We start from the raw sequence: 15,738 nt of genomic DNA on the forward strand, positions 1-15,738 counted from the left end.
AGAAGTGGAGTAATGGCCGGTGCCGCGGCTCAACAGGCTAATCCTCAGCCTGCAGCACCGGCACACTGGGTTCTAGTCCTGATCGGGGCACCAGATTCTGTCCTGGTTGCTCCTCTTCCAGTCCAGCTGTGTGTTGTGGCCCAGGAGTGCAGTGGAGGATGGCCCAAGTGCTTGGGCCCTGCACCCACATGGGAGACCAGGAGAAGCACCTGGCTCCTGGCTTTGGATCAGCGCAGTGCGCCAGCCACAGCGTGCCGGCTGCAGCGGCCACTGGGGGGTGAACCAATGGTAAAGGGTAAAAGGAAGACCTTTCTCTCTGTCTCTCTCTCTCACTGTCCACTCTGCTTGTCAAAAAAAAAAAAAAAAAAAAAAAAAGAAGTGGAGTAACGAGGACTCGAACCAGTGCCCATATAGGATGCCAGCATTGCAGGTGGCATCTTAGCCAGGTGTGCCACTGCGCTGGCCCCTTAAGGTGGGTGCCTTGACGCCTAGCATTCCCAGAATCATTAGAATAAGATAAAATCTGCAAAAGCACTTGGACTGTACCACACCATAAAAGCACAAGTTATTCTGTTATAGAAGGAAAGGGTGGGTGCCAATTTATGATTTTTTTTTTAGCAAGTTGTAAAATGTGAACAGGTTAAGAATGTAAGTTCTTTTTTTAAAGTCAAAATGCCTGGAAAAGACAGACAAAACACATCCCATACTCATTATTTAGACCCTTTTTAGAGTGTCCTTTCTCTAGCCAAACTAGGGAGCTTTGGTGGGTGGCTGGGGGTGCACACGCCTCCCTCTTGGGAAGGGTGCCCAGGAGCTTCAGGCTTGGGGGGAAGGGAGGAGTCCCACTGACCTGCCGCTCGGAGAAGTGGTACTGGCAGAGTTTCTTCCACAGCAGCCGGTCCTCGCTGAGCACGTGCAGGTCGGGGGCCACCTGGCCCAGGCTGACCAGGTCCCGGCCGTCGCTCAGCCTCTGCATGATGTTCAGTTGGAGGCACAAGGGCAGGTCGGTGAAGGTGAGGCCTTTGAAGGCAGGCTGCAGAGAGAGGGTCAGAGAGCAGCAGTTCACCAGGCAGCTCGCCCTGAGGATGCAGCTGGCCGCCGCCCTCCGCCCTCAAGCTCGCTTATCGATCAGAGGTCAAAGGCAGTAATTCCCCCGCCCCGAGAGCAGTAACGAGACCCCTGGCCAGCACCCATGAAGAACAGTCTGGAGTGGCTTAAGCTGACTGATGCTGGCGGACTATCCGGTTTCCTAAGCTTCAACTTCTCACTGTTTAAGACTGCCCAGATAGCACATGTTGGGCCTCAGTTTCCCCACATCCAAAATGAAGACTCGGAAGATCCTTCCAGTCCCAACAGCTCCCCCCACGCCTTTCATCAGCAGTGTCCATGACCTGACAATTTACACTGCTCAGTTCTCCCCGCGGGCTGCGGGAACTGTACCTTCCGTGGTTTGTAAAATCCAGGGCTTTGCAAGGAAGGCCCCAGCCCTTGTCCTTTCTCATCTGCTGCTGATCATCTGCGCTAATAAAACCGCCCTGAGGTTGTCTTTGTGCTTCCAACACTTCAAAGCCTCTACTTTTTTGGTTAAAACTCCCAGGCCAATTATTTCATTAACTCCCTTTAAAGGCAAGGCCACTTGGCAGGAGTTCACTCTGTCAAATTTTCAAACCTGAACTTTTCCAAAATCTTTGCCCAGACCCCATGCCGAGCCCTTATTCCTGATAAACGGTTAACTGCTTGCCTGCCTTCTTGAATATAAACATATGAAGAAAAATATGTCACTCCCGTGCCTCCACGCAGGCATTTGGCTAAAGTCCATTCGCGTCTATTCCACCCCCTTCCTACTTCAGCACACTGCCTTGCCCAGGAAAAGCTGTAATTATATCTGATCCCCTCCCACAGAACCAGTTCCCTCAATTTATGCCTTCATCCCTTATTCTATGAATTATTTTTCCCAATAGAAATCGGCTCCATAGAATTAGATACGAACATTTCGGAGGAAAACAAGATTAAGTGCTGGAAAGACGCTGACAGAACTCTGGCCAGGAGAAGGCATCTGGGATGAAAGTCACCTTAATGGATTGTGGAGTGATGTATTTGTCTTTGGACCCAACTGTTAAAAAGTCAACTGTAAAATACAGCCACAGACTGAAGCCAATAAGCTCCGCTCCCCTCGCTGTCGCTCCTTCTTCCCCCGGTCAGTTGGGCATTTGTGTGCAAGGCTCTCGGGCTCCACAGGGATCCAGGAGAGCTCTCCACAAATGCAGCACCTGAGGCGAGAGGGAGGGTGTGGTGGCTGAAAGCCCAGCCCCGGCGGACAGGCCTGGGTTCAATCCCCGTGCCGCATCCCACCAGCGCTGAGGCCTCGGCCGAAGTATTCCTCACCACTCAGTCCTAATTTTTCTCGCTTAGAAAACGAGGTTGCTATGATTTCAGTGTTTGTCAACCCTCCCCACCCTGTTCCATAATAATGGCTGACGCCCTTCTAACACTGCACAGCCCACACTGTTCCCAAAGCTTTCTCTCTAGTAACTTCTCCCATCTCACCTCAGGGCCGTGGTGAGGGAAGCATCGTTGCCCCCATTTTCCACATGAGGAAAAATGAGGCATGGAGAGAGAATAAGCTGCCTCCAATCCCGTGGTTGGTGCATTGTCACCGTCATCCACAACAGAGGATGACACTGTCCAACTGTGTCCTTTGAACACGCAACGCATGCTTCCGTAGGCGGTGGGAGGAGACCCCTTGCTTCCGCCACTCATTCGTTCAACCAGAACTTGCTGACTGCCCACTGTTCTGGGCTGGCCGAGGGTGTGAGATGGGTGAATGCCCTTTCTTTGTGGGCTTTGTAAGCCAGCATGGCAAGAGAGTACATACACATTAGGTAACCTCAGACTGCTCTAACTGCGCTGAAGAAGGGACAGGAGAGTGGCTTAGTAGACTAGGTGGTCAGGGAAGGAGCAAAAGTAAAAGCCCTGAGGCTGGGACAAGTTCAGAGCGTGCAGAGAGCAGCTGGCCTTGGCTGGGGCGCCCCGCGCAGAGGGAGAGTCAGAGGAACGTCAGTGTTTGATCTCTTCTGCATGGGATTTCGTTGGATTAATAAGGCTTAAAAAATGCTGGATCATTGGGTACATAGTTGGAAAGAAAACTAGAATGAAAAAAATGTTTGGAAACCACTACTGTCAAGTAAGCTTTGCCATTTTAGGAATCAGGAGTCCAGGGTTCTGGCCTTGGGTCTGGTCCCAAGTGCTGTGTGATGCTGGGAAAGTCACTGGGTGTCTCTGGTCCCCACCTGATCTTCATCCCCATGAAGGGTAACAGTCACTACGATGGCCATTTCCAAAGAAAGCAAGGTGTCTGAGGAAATCAGCCCATGGAAGTACCAGGTGTGGGTGCTGGCCAAGTGGGGGCTGGAAGGGCCCGCGACAAGCTGTGTGGGCAAGGGCAACTATTGGAACAGTTGTCCCAAAGTTGCTGGGGGTGGGGGCGGGCGCGGGAAGATGCCCGCAGGACAAATGAGACTTGTTCATTTCTATCTCTGGCTGGGCAATCTCTCTTGGATTTAGAAAAACCAGTAAGCACTGAATCCAGGCCACAGAGGCGGCCAGAGTTCAGGGAGAGGGTGTACGTGGGCTTGCTGTGCGAGAGAAGGGATTTGGGTCTGAAACTGGCACTGTCAAACTCGCCCACACTTGAGGGATGGACATGGGGTAAATGATTGGAGCCAGTCAGGCGACTGTGTGTAATACGTATTCACAATCACATAACGGGTAGTTCCTGAGAGGTGACCGCCTCTGTGCGTGTGTGTGTTTGTGTGTGTGTGTGTGTGAGTGCGTGACTCTAACAGGGGCACACAACTCGGAGGCCTCCAGTGATTCTGTCTCAGAGCTTCAGAAACTAAGGCACGGAGAGGCCACACGCAGCAAAGTTCAGGCTGTGCATTTGAAGACTTCTTACCGTGGGACACTTGTCTAAAGGAGGTCAGAGACCCCTTTCTTCAGGCCACCTGCTCTTGATACGGGGCAGCTCCAAGCTCTATCAGCGTGGGTCCCGGAAGCCTCTTGAGGCAGCCAGAGTCAGTGATTAGATTAGGAAGCAGCGTGCTGTGTGAGCTGCCTAAGTGGGTGTGTCTTCTGGAGCCTTAGGATGACCCCAGCATCTTTCCTACATGTCCGTATGCCTCAGCCCCCCGCCCACTAGAAGTCCCCAGCCTCCAGGGCCACGTTTTGTTTTGAAAGCCCAAAGAAACTACTGATTTAGATCGCCATGCTCTGCTGGTAACCTGAGGACTTTTTTTTTCCTTTAGTTCTTTGATCCACCTTGAGTGATTTTTGTCTATGGTAAGAGGTAGGGATCTAATTTCATTCTTCTACATATATACATCTAATTTTGCCAGCACCTCTCATTGAAAAGACTGAAGAAATCTTAAAAAACTAGGAATGGAACTGCCATATGATCCAGCAATCCCACTACTGGGTGTATCCCCAAAAGACTTGAACACAGTGTATCAGGGGGAAGCCCGCTCTGCCATGGTTAAAGATGCACCGCTCTCAATAGCCAAAATGTGGAGTCAGCCAAGGCATCCATTAACAGGTGAATGGATAAAGAAAATGGACTGTTATTAAGTCATGAAAAAGGACGAGAGCCTGTCATCTGGAGCAAAATGGATGGGACAGGAGACATCACGTTGAATGAAGGAAGCCAGACAGAGGAAGACAGAGACTGCATGTTTTTTTCTTAGCTATGGGAGTAAAATAAAAAAAAAGAAAGAAAAGCAAACCTCAGTCTGAACACAGGATGCTGATTACCAGAGGCTAAGGGGGATGTGAGGGATAAAGGTTTTTGAATAAAAAAATTAGGGGAAAAGTTGGGTGTGTGACATTAAGTGTGACAACAGATTTTAAAAGGAGAAATGGGGTGAGGGGTATATGTTTGTATATACTGTTTGTATTACTACCTCACATTTTTTTGTGTTGTAAATTTAAAGCTATCCTAAAAATAAAATATTTAAAAAAGTTAAAGAGAATATAAAGTTCTTCATGGTACATGGAAAATTCATATTATGAAAAATAACAAGTATAGATTTCAAATTGTCTTTGCACCCAAATAAACTTTTCCTTAAAAAAATTCATTTTTGCCTTGAGTGAGACTTGCTCATCATTTGCCTACATTTATATTCGCAGTTCAGAGTTTGCAATCAAGGGCTTCCTTTGTCATAACTGCCAGGAATGGCATTTAGAATTTTAAAGGTCTAGTACCAGTTCTCCAGGCTCTATTCTATTCAAGGCTGCATTCTAGAACATTCTAGAGCCTCAAACTCATTCTTTATGAGGGAATGGGCAAAGAGGGCTCCAAACCGAGCTAAAGGGCAGGAGGACTGGGGCACAGTGGGTAAGATGCCCCTTGGCTGGGTGGGTGTTGCCATGCGGCGGGTTAAGCCAGCCTTGGGATAGCCACATCCCATAATGGTTCGGGTCCTGGTCACTCTGCTTCAGACCCAGCTTCCTGCTGGTGCTCCTGGAAAGGCAGCAGATGAAGGCCAAGTGCTTGGGTCCCTGCCCCCATGTGGAGGACCCAGATGGAGTAATTGGCTTTGGCCTGGCATAGCTTTGGTTGTTGCGGCCTCTCTGTCACGCCACCTTTTAAACCAATCAAGCAATCATAGAAAGAAAGAAGAAAAAGAGACTGTTTGGATGTCTGCCTCCCATATCAGCGTGCCTGGATGAAGTCCCAGCTCTCATCCCAACTCCAGCTTCCTGGTAGTGTGCACCCTGGGAGGCAGCAGGTGATGGTTCAAGTGTTTGGGTCTCAGCCACCCACATGGGAGACCCGGATAGAGCTTCTGGCTCCTGGCTTCAGCCTGGCTCAGCCACAAGTGCTGCAGGCAGTTGGGGAGTGAACCCTGGGGATGGGAGGTCTATGCCTTTAAGATAAATGTAAGTAAATAAATAAAGATAACAATACAAAAAATCAGGAGGCCGGCCAGCACAGCCCCCAAAAGCCAAGTTTCTGTCTTCCCCCCTGACGTGTCGGCTGGCTGCCTTCTTTCACATCCATGCGTCGTGTTTAGCCAAGTTCTTCCTCCCACCTTGCCCCTGTCAGGGAGGCCCTGGCCCACCTCGGCACCAGCACAGAGCATCAGCTCAGCCAGACCAGACCCTTGCACGGCCAGCGTGGATTCCAAGGCCTGGCCCCCGCTTACCCTGGTGATCTGGATGCTGCTGAGCTGCTGCTGCCAGAGCAGGATGGTCTCCATGCGGTACACCCACATGTTGATGTTCCCGACCAGCACGGACTTGCCGACTCGCTGCACCAGCGTGCATAAGGACGTGTACAGGGTCTGCAGCAGCTCCCTTATCAGTCTGATGTTTTGCTGGTCTTCAAGGACTGGAGTGGGGGAAGCGGAACAAGAATTCGTGTTATGCCCGGGGGACAACTCTGTTTGATAATGGGGCCTGTCTTCTTCATTCTGCTCCTGTTACTCTGGGCACGGCCTCTGGGGAGGTGGTTTTCTTTCCCACTGGTGTTTATCCGACACTTGGCAAGCTTCCATAGGGTCGAGTTTCCGTGATCTAGGGCTCTCTTTGTTCTGCTCTCCCCGGTTTTCTGTCAAGCCCCTTTCTTGTTTCATCGCTCCCTCTACACCAAGGGCTCACTTGATCGGAAAGCAGTGTGGGTTTTTTTCTTTTGCCTTCTGAGACTTAGTTCTGGGGGTTGGAGGCTTTTTTTTTTTTTTTTTTTTTTTTTTTTTTTTTTTTTTTGACAGACAGAGTGGACAGTGAGAGAGAGAGAGACAGAGAGAAAGGTCTTCCTTTGCTGTTGGTTGGTTCACCCCCCAATGGCCGCAGCGGCCAGTGCGCTGTGGCCGGCGCACCACGCTGATCTGAAGCTAGGAGCCAGGTGCTTCTCCTGGTCTCCCATGTGGGTGCAGGGCCCAAGCACTTGGGCCATCCTCCACTGCACTCCCTGGCCACAGCAGAGAGCTGGCCTGGAAGAGGGGCAACCGGGACAGAATCCGGTGCCCCGATTGGGACTAGAACCCGGTGTGCCAGCGCTTCAGGTGGAGGATTAGCCTAGTGAGCTGCGACGCCAGCCCTGAGCCTGGGTTCTAATCCTGCCAGGCTGAGTAGTTAAGAACAAATCACTTCTTCTTAGGGGCCTCAGCTTCACCACAGAAAGCAGCTGAACCAGACACCTAAGGTGCTGGCTGGTTCGATTAGTCCCTGGATCTAGTCTGCCTCGGATGTGGCTCAGCTGTCTAGGAATCTGGAGGCTCCGTCACCAAGCGCGGGGCATGTGCCTACTCGGAGAAGCCTAAAGGCTTTAAACAGGGCAAATGGATGATCCGGACCAAAGGAGAGGCGGGTGGTGGGCGTGAGCTGTGTCCCCTTCTGAAATGGGATCTGGGCCCCTGGAGTGCAGCTGAGCTGTGCACTCCCATCCACTCCCATTCTTTTATTTCTAACCACACGACCACGCTATGGGAAGAATCCACCTGCCTGACCCCCTGTCTACAAAAAGGGCGAGAGTGAGAGTGAGTGAGTGAGAGCGAGCGAGCGAGCGAGCGAGCTCACCTTTCAGTACCACTTTCTCCAAAATGTTCATGAAGTTCTTCTGGGCGATGCCACTCAGGGATGTGAGCTGTGACTTCGCTATCAGTTCCAACAGCTGTGGATAAAAATAGACAGTGCCAGGCTTAGAACACAGAGATACTTTTCTCCTCCAATCGTCACTTCTGAGTCACGTGACCAGTAGATACAGACCCACAGGGAGAGGTAAAGGGCAGGCAGCCCCCTCCCCCCACCCCAGGTGCTCAGAGTGAAAGACACATGGGGGCAATTCAAAACCCAGAATCAGGCTGCAGAGTCAATGGCTTTATTTATTTCTTTTCTTTTAAATGTAAAGAGCTTTGGCCGCAGCCAGGGCTAATCCCTTCTGTGAGTCCCACTTCAGCAAGCGAAGCCCACAAACTCTGAAGGGAACAAAACCTCCCACGACCTGCATAATCACCCTGCGGGGTGGGGTTCTGCTGCCCACCTTGAACTTGCTCTCCACCGGCATCCACTGCTCTCAAGGCGCCTAAGAGCTCCCTGTTCTGCAACCACAGGCATTCTCCAAGGAAGGGGGGATTCTTTCTTTCCCTCCCTCCCTCGTCATTAATTTTCGTTTTCCAATGTTTGGATTCCTGCTAATACGTGTGCACTTTTATGGGGGTCCAGGGTAGTATTTCCACACGCACACAAGGTGTACACTGATCAAGCCGGGCAGCTAGCCTTTCCATTTCCTCATCTTTTCTTTGTGTTTAGAGCTTACCAGCTCCTTTCTGCCAGCTCTTTACACAGAATACAATACCGTATTGTGAGACAGTTACCCTACTGTGCTGTGGAACACTAGAGCTTGTCACTTGTGTCTGACTGCGTTTGGGCACCCATTATACAACCTCCCGCTACCCCCAAGGAAGTGATGACTGCTCTCCAGATGTCTCTTGTTTATGCAGCATTCAATGAACAAGTCTATTAACTGGAACGTCTTGTTGCACCTGTTTCACAGGAAGAGAGGAAAATTCAGGGATGGATGTTCTGTCTACCTCTTTCCACTCAGGCCATGAGTTCCCTGTGGCTGAGAACTAGGATCCTGGGGTTTTTAGCCCTAGGTTCAAGTCTTGATTTGATCACTGATTTCCTCTGTGTTCATGGGCAACTCACTGAATTTCTTGGTGCCCCAGTTTCTTCTTCTCTTTGAATAATACTTAGGAGCCCCCCGAGGTTGCTGCGAGCTTGAAATGAGAGAATGCCCATACAGTCCTTTGCACATGACCCGGCACGAAGCAGGTGCTAGAGAAAGGTGTGTTTCTTGAAGGAGTTTGTCCTAGTCCTACCACTCTCATTAGGGACAACCAGAAGGAATAATGATAATAACTGGAGTTACTGCATTCTGAATCCTTCTTTTATCCTCAAAGCAAAATTGCTAACACATGTGTGGTCTCGCTGAAAAGCCCATGAGAGCATTTCAGGCATGGAGAGCCAAGACAGTGTGGCAAAAAAAGTGTCCTACATGAAGGATCTCTGTGGGTGAGACCCCAGTGGAAAGCAGGGGCCATCAAAGAAGGATGTACTTTTCTCTGAAGGGAGGAGAGAACTTCTACTCTGCTTGTGGCCGTGTCCAAATACTGACAGAGACTGTGGACTCAAAAGGCTTCCATAGCCTAGGCAGCTCATGTCAAGAGCCTCGGGTGATCACTGACGTCATAAATAAGAGTGTCAGTTGCTAAATTAACAACAGGAGTCACTGTGTACTTTCTTCCCATGCAGGACCTCTATCTCAATGAGCTGTATTATGAGAATTAACTGTAAAACTTGTTCTCAGTTTTGTGTGTGTGTGTGTGTGTGTGTGTGCAAATTGTTGAAATCTTTACTTAGTATAGAGTTGGTCTTCTGTGTACAAAGTTAATTGAAAATGAATCTTAATGGAGACTGGGGCTGGGAATGGGAAAGGGAGGAAGAGGAGGGGTGACAGTGGATGTGGGAGGGTGAGTATGGTGGAAGAACCAGTATATTCCTAAAGTTGTATTTATGAAATTTGTACTCATTAATAAAAGGTTTCTTTGCGGGGGGGGGGGAGGAGGACTGAGTTGCAAGGAAGAACTGAAACTCTGGGATCAATGCCCCAGGCCGTTGCTTCTAAGGCATTTGTTTCAAAACGTCCCCATGGAGTCTTTTAGGAGCCTGTCAAACCACAATATAGACTTTTAATTTCCTGAACTTAATTTACTTTAAATTGAAGAAGAAGAAGAAGAAGAGGGGAAAAAAAAATCCACAACCCACACCCCTTTGCTGCCTGGCCTATGCGTCTTTCACAGGCAGGGGGAGTGGCAGCCACCTGTCTGGGAGGAGCAGGTGAAGCTGGCTTGCTCTGGTTAGCACTGGTGCCCCAAGATGGGGAGTCAGGACCCTCGACGTGCTGCTAAGAGAGGCAAGAAACCTACTTGCCATTAGGGGCCACGGCCATGGCCAGAGACCACACCAAATGCTCTCTGCCTGTCTGGTTTGGCTCTGCCCTTAACCAGCACGTGACAGTCAAGAGAGAAACAAAACTGGACCCCAAGGGTCAGGCGAAAGCTTTCATTTATCTCCCTGACCAGCAGCAAGATTCCGAAGGCCCGGCCGCGGCTCTATTAATACCCTGGGCTGCACATGACCAGCACCAAGCCCGAGCAAAGAAAACAAAACCCTGGAGTCTGCACTTGAAGGGCAGCCCACTGCGGCTGTGACTCATCGCCGCGTGGGAGGTGGCTCCAGGGTGTGGGGGGAGCAGGCAGCCCTGCCTGAAATCCCCCCCAAAGCCCACATCCACGGGCCTCCCACCTCCTGAGGGTGTCTGTGTTAATCCCACCCCCCCCAACACACTGATCCCAGGGCTAAGGGCTTCTCCAGGCTATGACGAGGCCCGGGAGGGGAGGGGAACAGAACACTCCGGTTTGGCTGCAATGATCTCTGAGTGAGGAGGAGGAATACAGCACCAACACCGGTCTGCCGTCAGCAGAGTGACGTCCTCAGCCCGGGTTTCAGCCTTCTTTGGGGAAAGTGCCAGGTGGCAGTGGAGCCAGAAGGGACACTGGAACAGGAGAAGACCTGGAGTCTCTTAGCTAGGCGACCTTTACAGCTGTCATGCATCCAGAGAGTCCTTTCGGGACAGAGGTGTGACCAAAAAGACGACAAAGATGCAGGGTCCCTAGTTCAGGGCATTTGCTGTGCGAGTCCTTTAATCTCTCTGAGCCCCAGTTTGCCCAGTTCCAAAATGGAAAGAAAAAGACAACCTACTTCACAGGACTTGGGGAATTAGATGAGCTAAATAAGGAAAGATCCACTGTAACTGCGAAATAGAAGGCATTATTATTATAAGGTATTCTTCCTCCCTCTGGTCCCAAGCCGTCTTTTAGTGAGGTTTGACTTTGACATAGACGGTTGGCCAACGTTTTCTGCAAAGGGTCAGCGAGTAACTGTTTGGAGGTCTGTGGGTCACGTGGTATCTCCAGTGACTCACTCAAGTCTAGAGCCACCGGTGTTTGCACGAGCCACATAGAATATGCAAATGAGCAGGAGAGATCCAATAACACTTGACTGGTGAAAACAAAGTGGAGGGCCAGAGTTGGCCCCTGGGTTGTGGGTCACTGACTTCTCTGGTATATAGCATAGAATTTCAGAGCAGAGGCTCCAAAGTCAGCTGCCTGCCTCAGTTTCCCCATCTGAAAAATACGTATCACATCAGTATGTGCATCAGAGTTGTGGTGACAATGAAATGTGTTCAAAAAGCAGTCACAAGAGCTCCTGGCACAAAGAGCAGACTCAGTACATTTTTTTTTTGTTTTGTTTTTTGTTTTTGTTTTTTCCACAGGCAGAGTGGACAGTGAGAGAGAGAGAGAGACAGAGAGAAAGGTCTTCCTTTGCCGTTGGTTCACCCTCCAATCGCTGCGGCCAGCGCACCGCACTGATCCGCTGGCAGGAGCCAGGTACTTATCCTGGTCTCCCATGGGGTGCAGGGCCCAAGCACTTGGGCCATCCTCCACTGCACTCCCTGGCCAAGCAGAGAGCTGGCCTGGAAGAGGGGCAACCGGGACAGAATCCGGCGCCCCGACCGGGACTAGAACCCACTGTGCCGGCGCCGCAAGGTGGAGGATTAGCCTAGTGAGCTGCGGCGCCGGCCCTAGTACATTGTTATCATTAGCCTCATCATAGCACTGAGAGCACTACTAGGCAGGAAACTGAATTCACAAAGTAGATCTAGTGCAAGATTCAGAATTCCTGTATTTCAGTTGTGCATGTCATCAGCCAAATACCTAAATGCTTTTGAATTTTCAAATCTCTTTCTGTCATCTTTATTATACCTGTGATACATTTAATAGCTTCTTATCTTTTTTTAAAAAAGATTTATCTATTTGAAAGGCAGAGCTACAGAGAAATAAAGAGAGAGCAAGAGGGAGACAGAGAGAGATCTCCCATCTACTGGTTCACTCCCCAAATGGCCACAACAGTCAGGGCTGGGCTAGGTCAAAGCCAGGAGCCAGGAGCCAGGAGCCAGGAGCCAGGAGCTTTTCCAGGTCTCCCATGTGGGTACAGGGGCTCAAGCACTTGGGCCATCTTAGGCTGCTTTCTCAGGCACATTAGCAGGGCGATGAGTCGGAAGTAGAGCAGCTGGGACTTGACCTGGCACCTGTATGGGATGCTGGCATTGCAGGCAGTGACTTAACCTCTTACACCACAATGCCAGCCCCTTCTTCCTATATTTTGATCAAAGTTAATATTGGTACATTTTATAACTTGCATAATTGCATCTACCATGTCTTATTTTGCTATCAGCATTGGGTATTTACTATGTGCCAAAGACCATGCTTTATATATGAGACCTTGTTTAATTATTTTTCTTTTTTAAATTATGATTAAAGTTTGCGAACGTTATTTGAGAGAGAGAGAAAGAGAGAAAAAGAGACGAGAGACGGCCGGCGCCGCGGCTCACTAGGCTAATCCTCCACCTAGCGGCGCTGGCACACTGGGTTCTAGTTCCGGTCGGGGCGCCGGATTCTGTCCCGGTTGCCCCTCTTCCAGGCCAGCCCTCTGCTGTGGCCAGGGAGTGCAGTGGAGGATGGCCCAGGTGCTTGGGCCCTGCACCCCATGGGAGACCAGGAAAAGCACCTGGCTCCTGCCATCGGATCAGCGCGGTGCGCCGGCCGCAGCGCACTGGCTGCGGCGGCCATTGGAGGGTGAACCAACGGCAAAGGAAGACCTTTCTCTCTGTCTCTCTCTCTCACTGTCCACTCTGCCTGTCAAAAAAAAAAAAAAAAAAAAAAAAGAGACGAGAGAGTGATTAAGCTCCCATCCGCTGGTTCACTCCTCAAATGCCCACAACTGAAGCTGGATCATGGCTGGGGCCACGAGTCCAGTGTGTAATCTGGGTGTTCCACGTGGGTGGCAAGAATACAGTTACTGCCTCCCAGGGTCGCTGGAGCCAGGAATAAAACTCAGTCATGCCACTGTGGGCTGTAGTCATCATAACTGCTAGGGTGAAGTCCACACCCTTGATTCATTTTCAACTACAACCCAAAGAGGTCGGTTCTCCATCAGACAAACAAGGATACTGATGCTCAGAGAAGTAAGTGGCTTGCCCAAAGATACCCCCGCAGCAGTAAATGGTGGAGCCAAGGCTTGAGCCCAGATATGCCCAACAGAGAACATGTATTTTGAAAGCTTAAGGACTTTAGCTTGTCAAGGCCAATGAGCTTTGCATCTAGGGCCAAAGTTTGCTCTAAAAAATAGTAGCAAGACCATACATTGTCACGTTCTAGGGAAACTGAGTCTAGAAATTCTATGCAATATTATGCTGTAACTGGTAATCAGCATTTAATGTTAAGGATGAGATGAACCCAGAAAGCATTAATAGCATGTTTAGGATGAGGCACTTGCTTTGGGTAAATCCATCCGTATAACGCTACAGGACCAGAACTAGTAGATGGTGTTGTGTGGAATCCGCAGTAAAGAGGACTCCCACCTTGTTGAATTTATTCCTGAGTTAAGAGAGCTGTGTGTCCTGGAGGGCAGATTTGTATCTAGCAATTTGTTTACTGCGATGACTTAGCCAAGTGGATTCTTTGCCCCCAGCCACAAAAGCAAAAGAGCAGGGGAGAGCAGGGGAAATGTCCTGTATGGAAGTGGCTGTTTTCTGGGGGGCAAATTTTAGCCCAGGTGCTAGGGACTTGTGGCTGTGTTTAAGGAGAGGCAGGAGGATAAGGGGGAAGCGGGAGGATGGTTCCGGGCTCCTCCTGGATTCCATGGTATCATCACGGCATGATCGGCTGTGATTGGCCGTACAGTAACTGGAATGGCTCTTGGCCACTGGAGGAAGGGCTAGTGGTCACTGCATGCCGAGACCACATCCTGCCCTTCAGCTCTGACTCATGCTGGCTTTGGAGATGACGAGTGGGAGAAAAATGGAGCTGTAAGCAGAACTGCAGAGCAGATCTCAGAGCAGATGTCGACCACAGTTTGAAGTGGCGAGTGCAAGGGGAATGGGAAGAAGAGAGATTTCCCTCCTACCTAACTTGACTTGCATGAAAAGCAGTGTCCTGTCTGCTCCTTCCTGCGGCTCGCGTTAGCAGAACATTCATCGTCACGCTGTTTCTGTGCTTACTCTTCAAATGGCTTCCCTTTGTATTTAGGAAAAAACCCAAACTCCTTAGCATGATTATCAAGATCTTCCTTGATCTGGGCCCAGCGTCATTTTGCACAGTGTTTCCCAAACTCGTGCTGCTCTGGCCCACACATGCTGATTGAAGTTCCTAGAACAGATCAAGGCCCACCTCCAGGCCTTCGCTGCTGCTACATCTTCACACCCCTTGGGTCTCAGGTCAAATGGTGCCTGTCTGGAGCTCTGGGGACCTCCCTGATTATCCTACCTGAAACAGCCCGCACGTCCCACTCCCCCATCTTTACCTTACTATGGTGTCATTGTTCTTCGTGTTTGCATTGATGCCCCTCTGAAATGACCTTGGCTTGCTTGCTGATCGCCTAACCAGGATATAAACCTCAGGACTGCATGGTTATCCTGTTGGCCACTCTACCCCCAGCCTGGCACGTAAGAAGAACTCAACAACTGTTTGGTTTTATCCCAGCTACTTTTTTTTTTTTTTTTTTGACAGGCAGAGTGGACAGTGAGAGAGACAGAGAGAAAGGTCTTCCTTTTTTCCGTTGGTTCACCCCCCAATGGCAGCTGTGGCCGGGCACAAGGACTTGGGCCATCCTCCACTGCACTCCCGGCCACAGCAGAGAGATGGACTGGAAGAGGAGCAATGGGGACAGAATCCGGCTCCCCAACCGGGACTAGAACCTGGTGTGCCGGCGCTGCAGGTGGAGGATTAGCCTATTGAGCCGCAGCGCTGGCCTATCCCAGCTACTTTTGAACTTACAGTGGTGCCCTGTCCCCTGTTCTGTCCACTGGAACAGCAATGTGTGCTCAGTAATCCTGTTTAAATTGAGCTCCCCCTCTATGCTATGATTCTATGTGGCTGAAGGCCACACAGCTGTTGGCCTCTGAGCCACCACCACTCCCCTTCACCTCAGTTCTTCCTCACCTCCAGCTTCCTGCTCATGCCGTGTGTCTCTGAAAGCCTTTACTCGCCTCTCCATATGGCCAAATCCTGGCCACCCTTCAAGGAAGGACAGTGCCAGGTTCTACCTCTTCCGAGAAGTCATCTCTAATCCTTTGGACAGGACCCCACTTATGCACTGTTGGCTCAAGTAGCTGTGCCTTTGTCCCCCAGACTAGCCCAGGAGCACCTGACAATAAGGGGTCAGCCCTCATATGATTCTATTCTCAAGTGCTATGGCAGCACTGGGTATCTGGGCTTAATAGCAGAAATGTCTCTCCAGGGATTTGAAAGCACTCACTTGTAGCAATTCGTCAGAGACAGGAACCTAGCTGGAGGATGTTTTTGATTTTTCTATTCCTTGTCATTGGCGATCTCTTCATTAGGGGCCTGCAGATTCTAGGTCGCGTCTACTCAGAGTACAGTGTCAAATCCTCTCAAGAACACCTCACTTTGGATGGAAAAAGTCTACTGATCTGGCATGAAAACTCAGCTCACCTGTCCAATTTGGCACATTCCCCGGTACATGATGCACCCAACACTGCCTGGAAACCTAGGTAGACTTTTAACATAAAATATATTTCTGGGCCCATGTTAATATATA

General features: G+C 50.2%; 2 protein-coding genes and 1 long non-coding RNA gene across 4 annotated transcripts in view; 2 read left to right on the top strand and 1 right to left on the bottom strand.

Moving 5' to 3' along the window:
- NTAQ1 (N-terminal glutamine amidase 1) overlaps positions 1–15,738 on the top strand; it is a 116,554-nt gene that overhangs the window by 100,485 nt on the left and 331 nt on the right. The window lies entirely within an intron of this gene.
- Positions 1–15,738, bottom strand: part of FBXO32 (F-box protein 32) — a 38,146-nt gene that overhangs the window by 7,185 nt on the left and 15,223 nt on the right. The window contains exons 5-7 of one of the 2 annotated variants that reach the window (XR_011389317.1): positions 7,573–7,666; positions 6,201–6,385; positions 189–1,033 (exon numbers count right to left, since the gene is read on the bottom strand). Coding sequence is in view for 1 of the 2 variants with exons in the window: in XM_002710762.5 (XP_002710808.1) it covers positions 851–1,033; positions 6,201–6,385; positions 7,573–7,666 (462 nt within the window). In the remaining variant the exon portion in view is untranslated. The remainder of the gene's footprint in view (positions 1–188; positions 1,034–6,200; positions 6,386–7,572; positions 7,667–15,738) is intronic. The other variant, XM_002710762.5, reaches the window with a different exon arrangement.
- Positions 5,312–15,655, top strand: LOC138849980 (uncharacterized). The gene is made up of 2 exons (XR_011389327.1): positions 5,312–5,389; positions 15,521–15,655. It is a non-coding gene; the product is annotated as an uncharacterized lncRNA (long non-coding RNA).

Source organism: Oryctolagus cuniculus, chromosome 6, assembly GCF_964237555.1.
Source record: "Oryctolagus cuniculus chromosome 6, mOryCun1.1, whole genome shotgun sequence".
Taxonomy (NCBI): Eukaryota; Metazoa; Chordata; class Mammalia; order Lagomorpha; family Leporidae; genus Oryctolagus; species Oryctolagus cuniculus.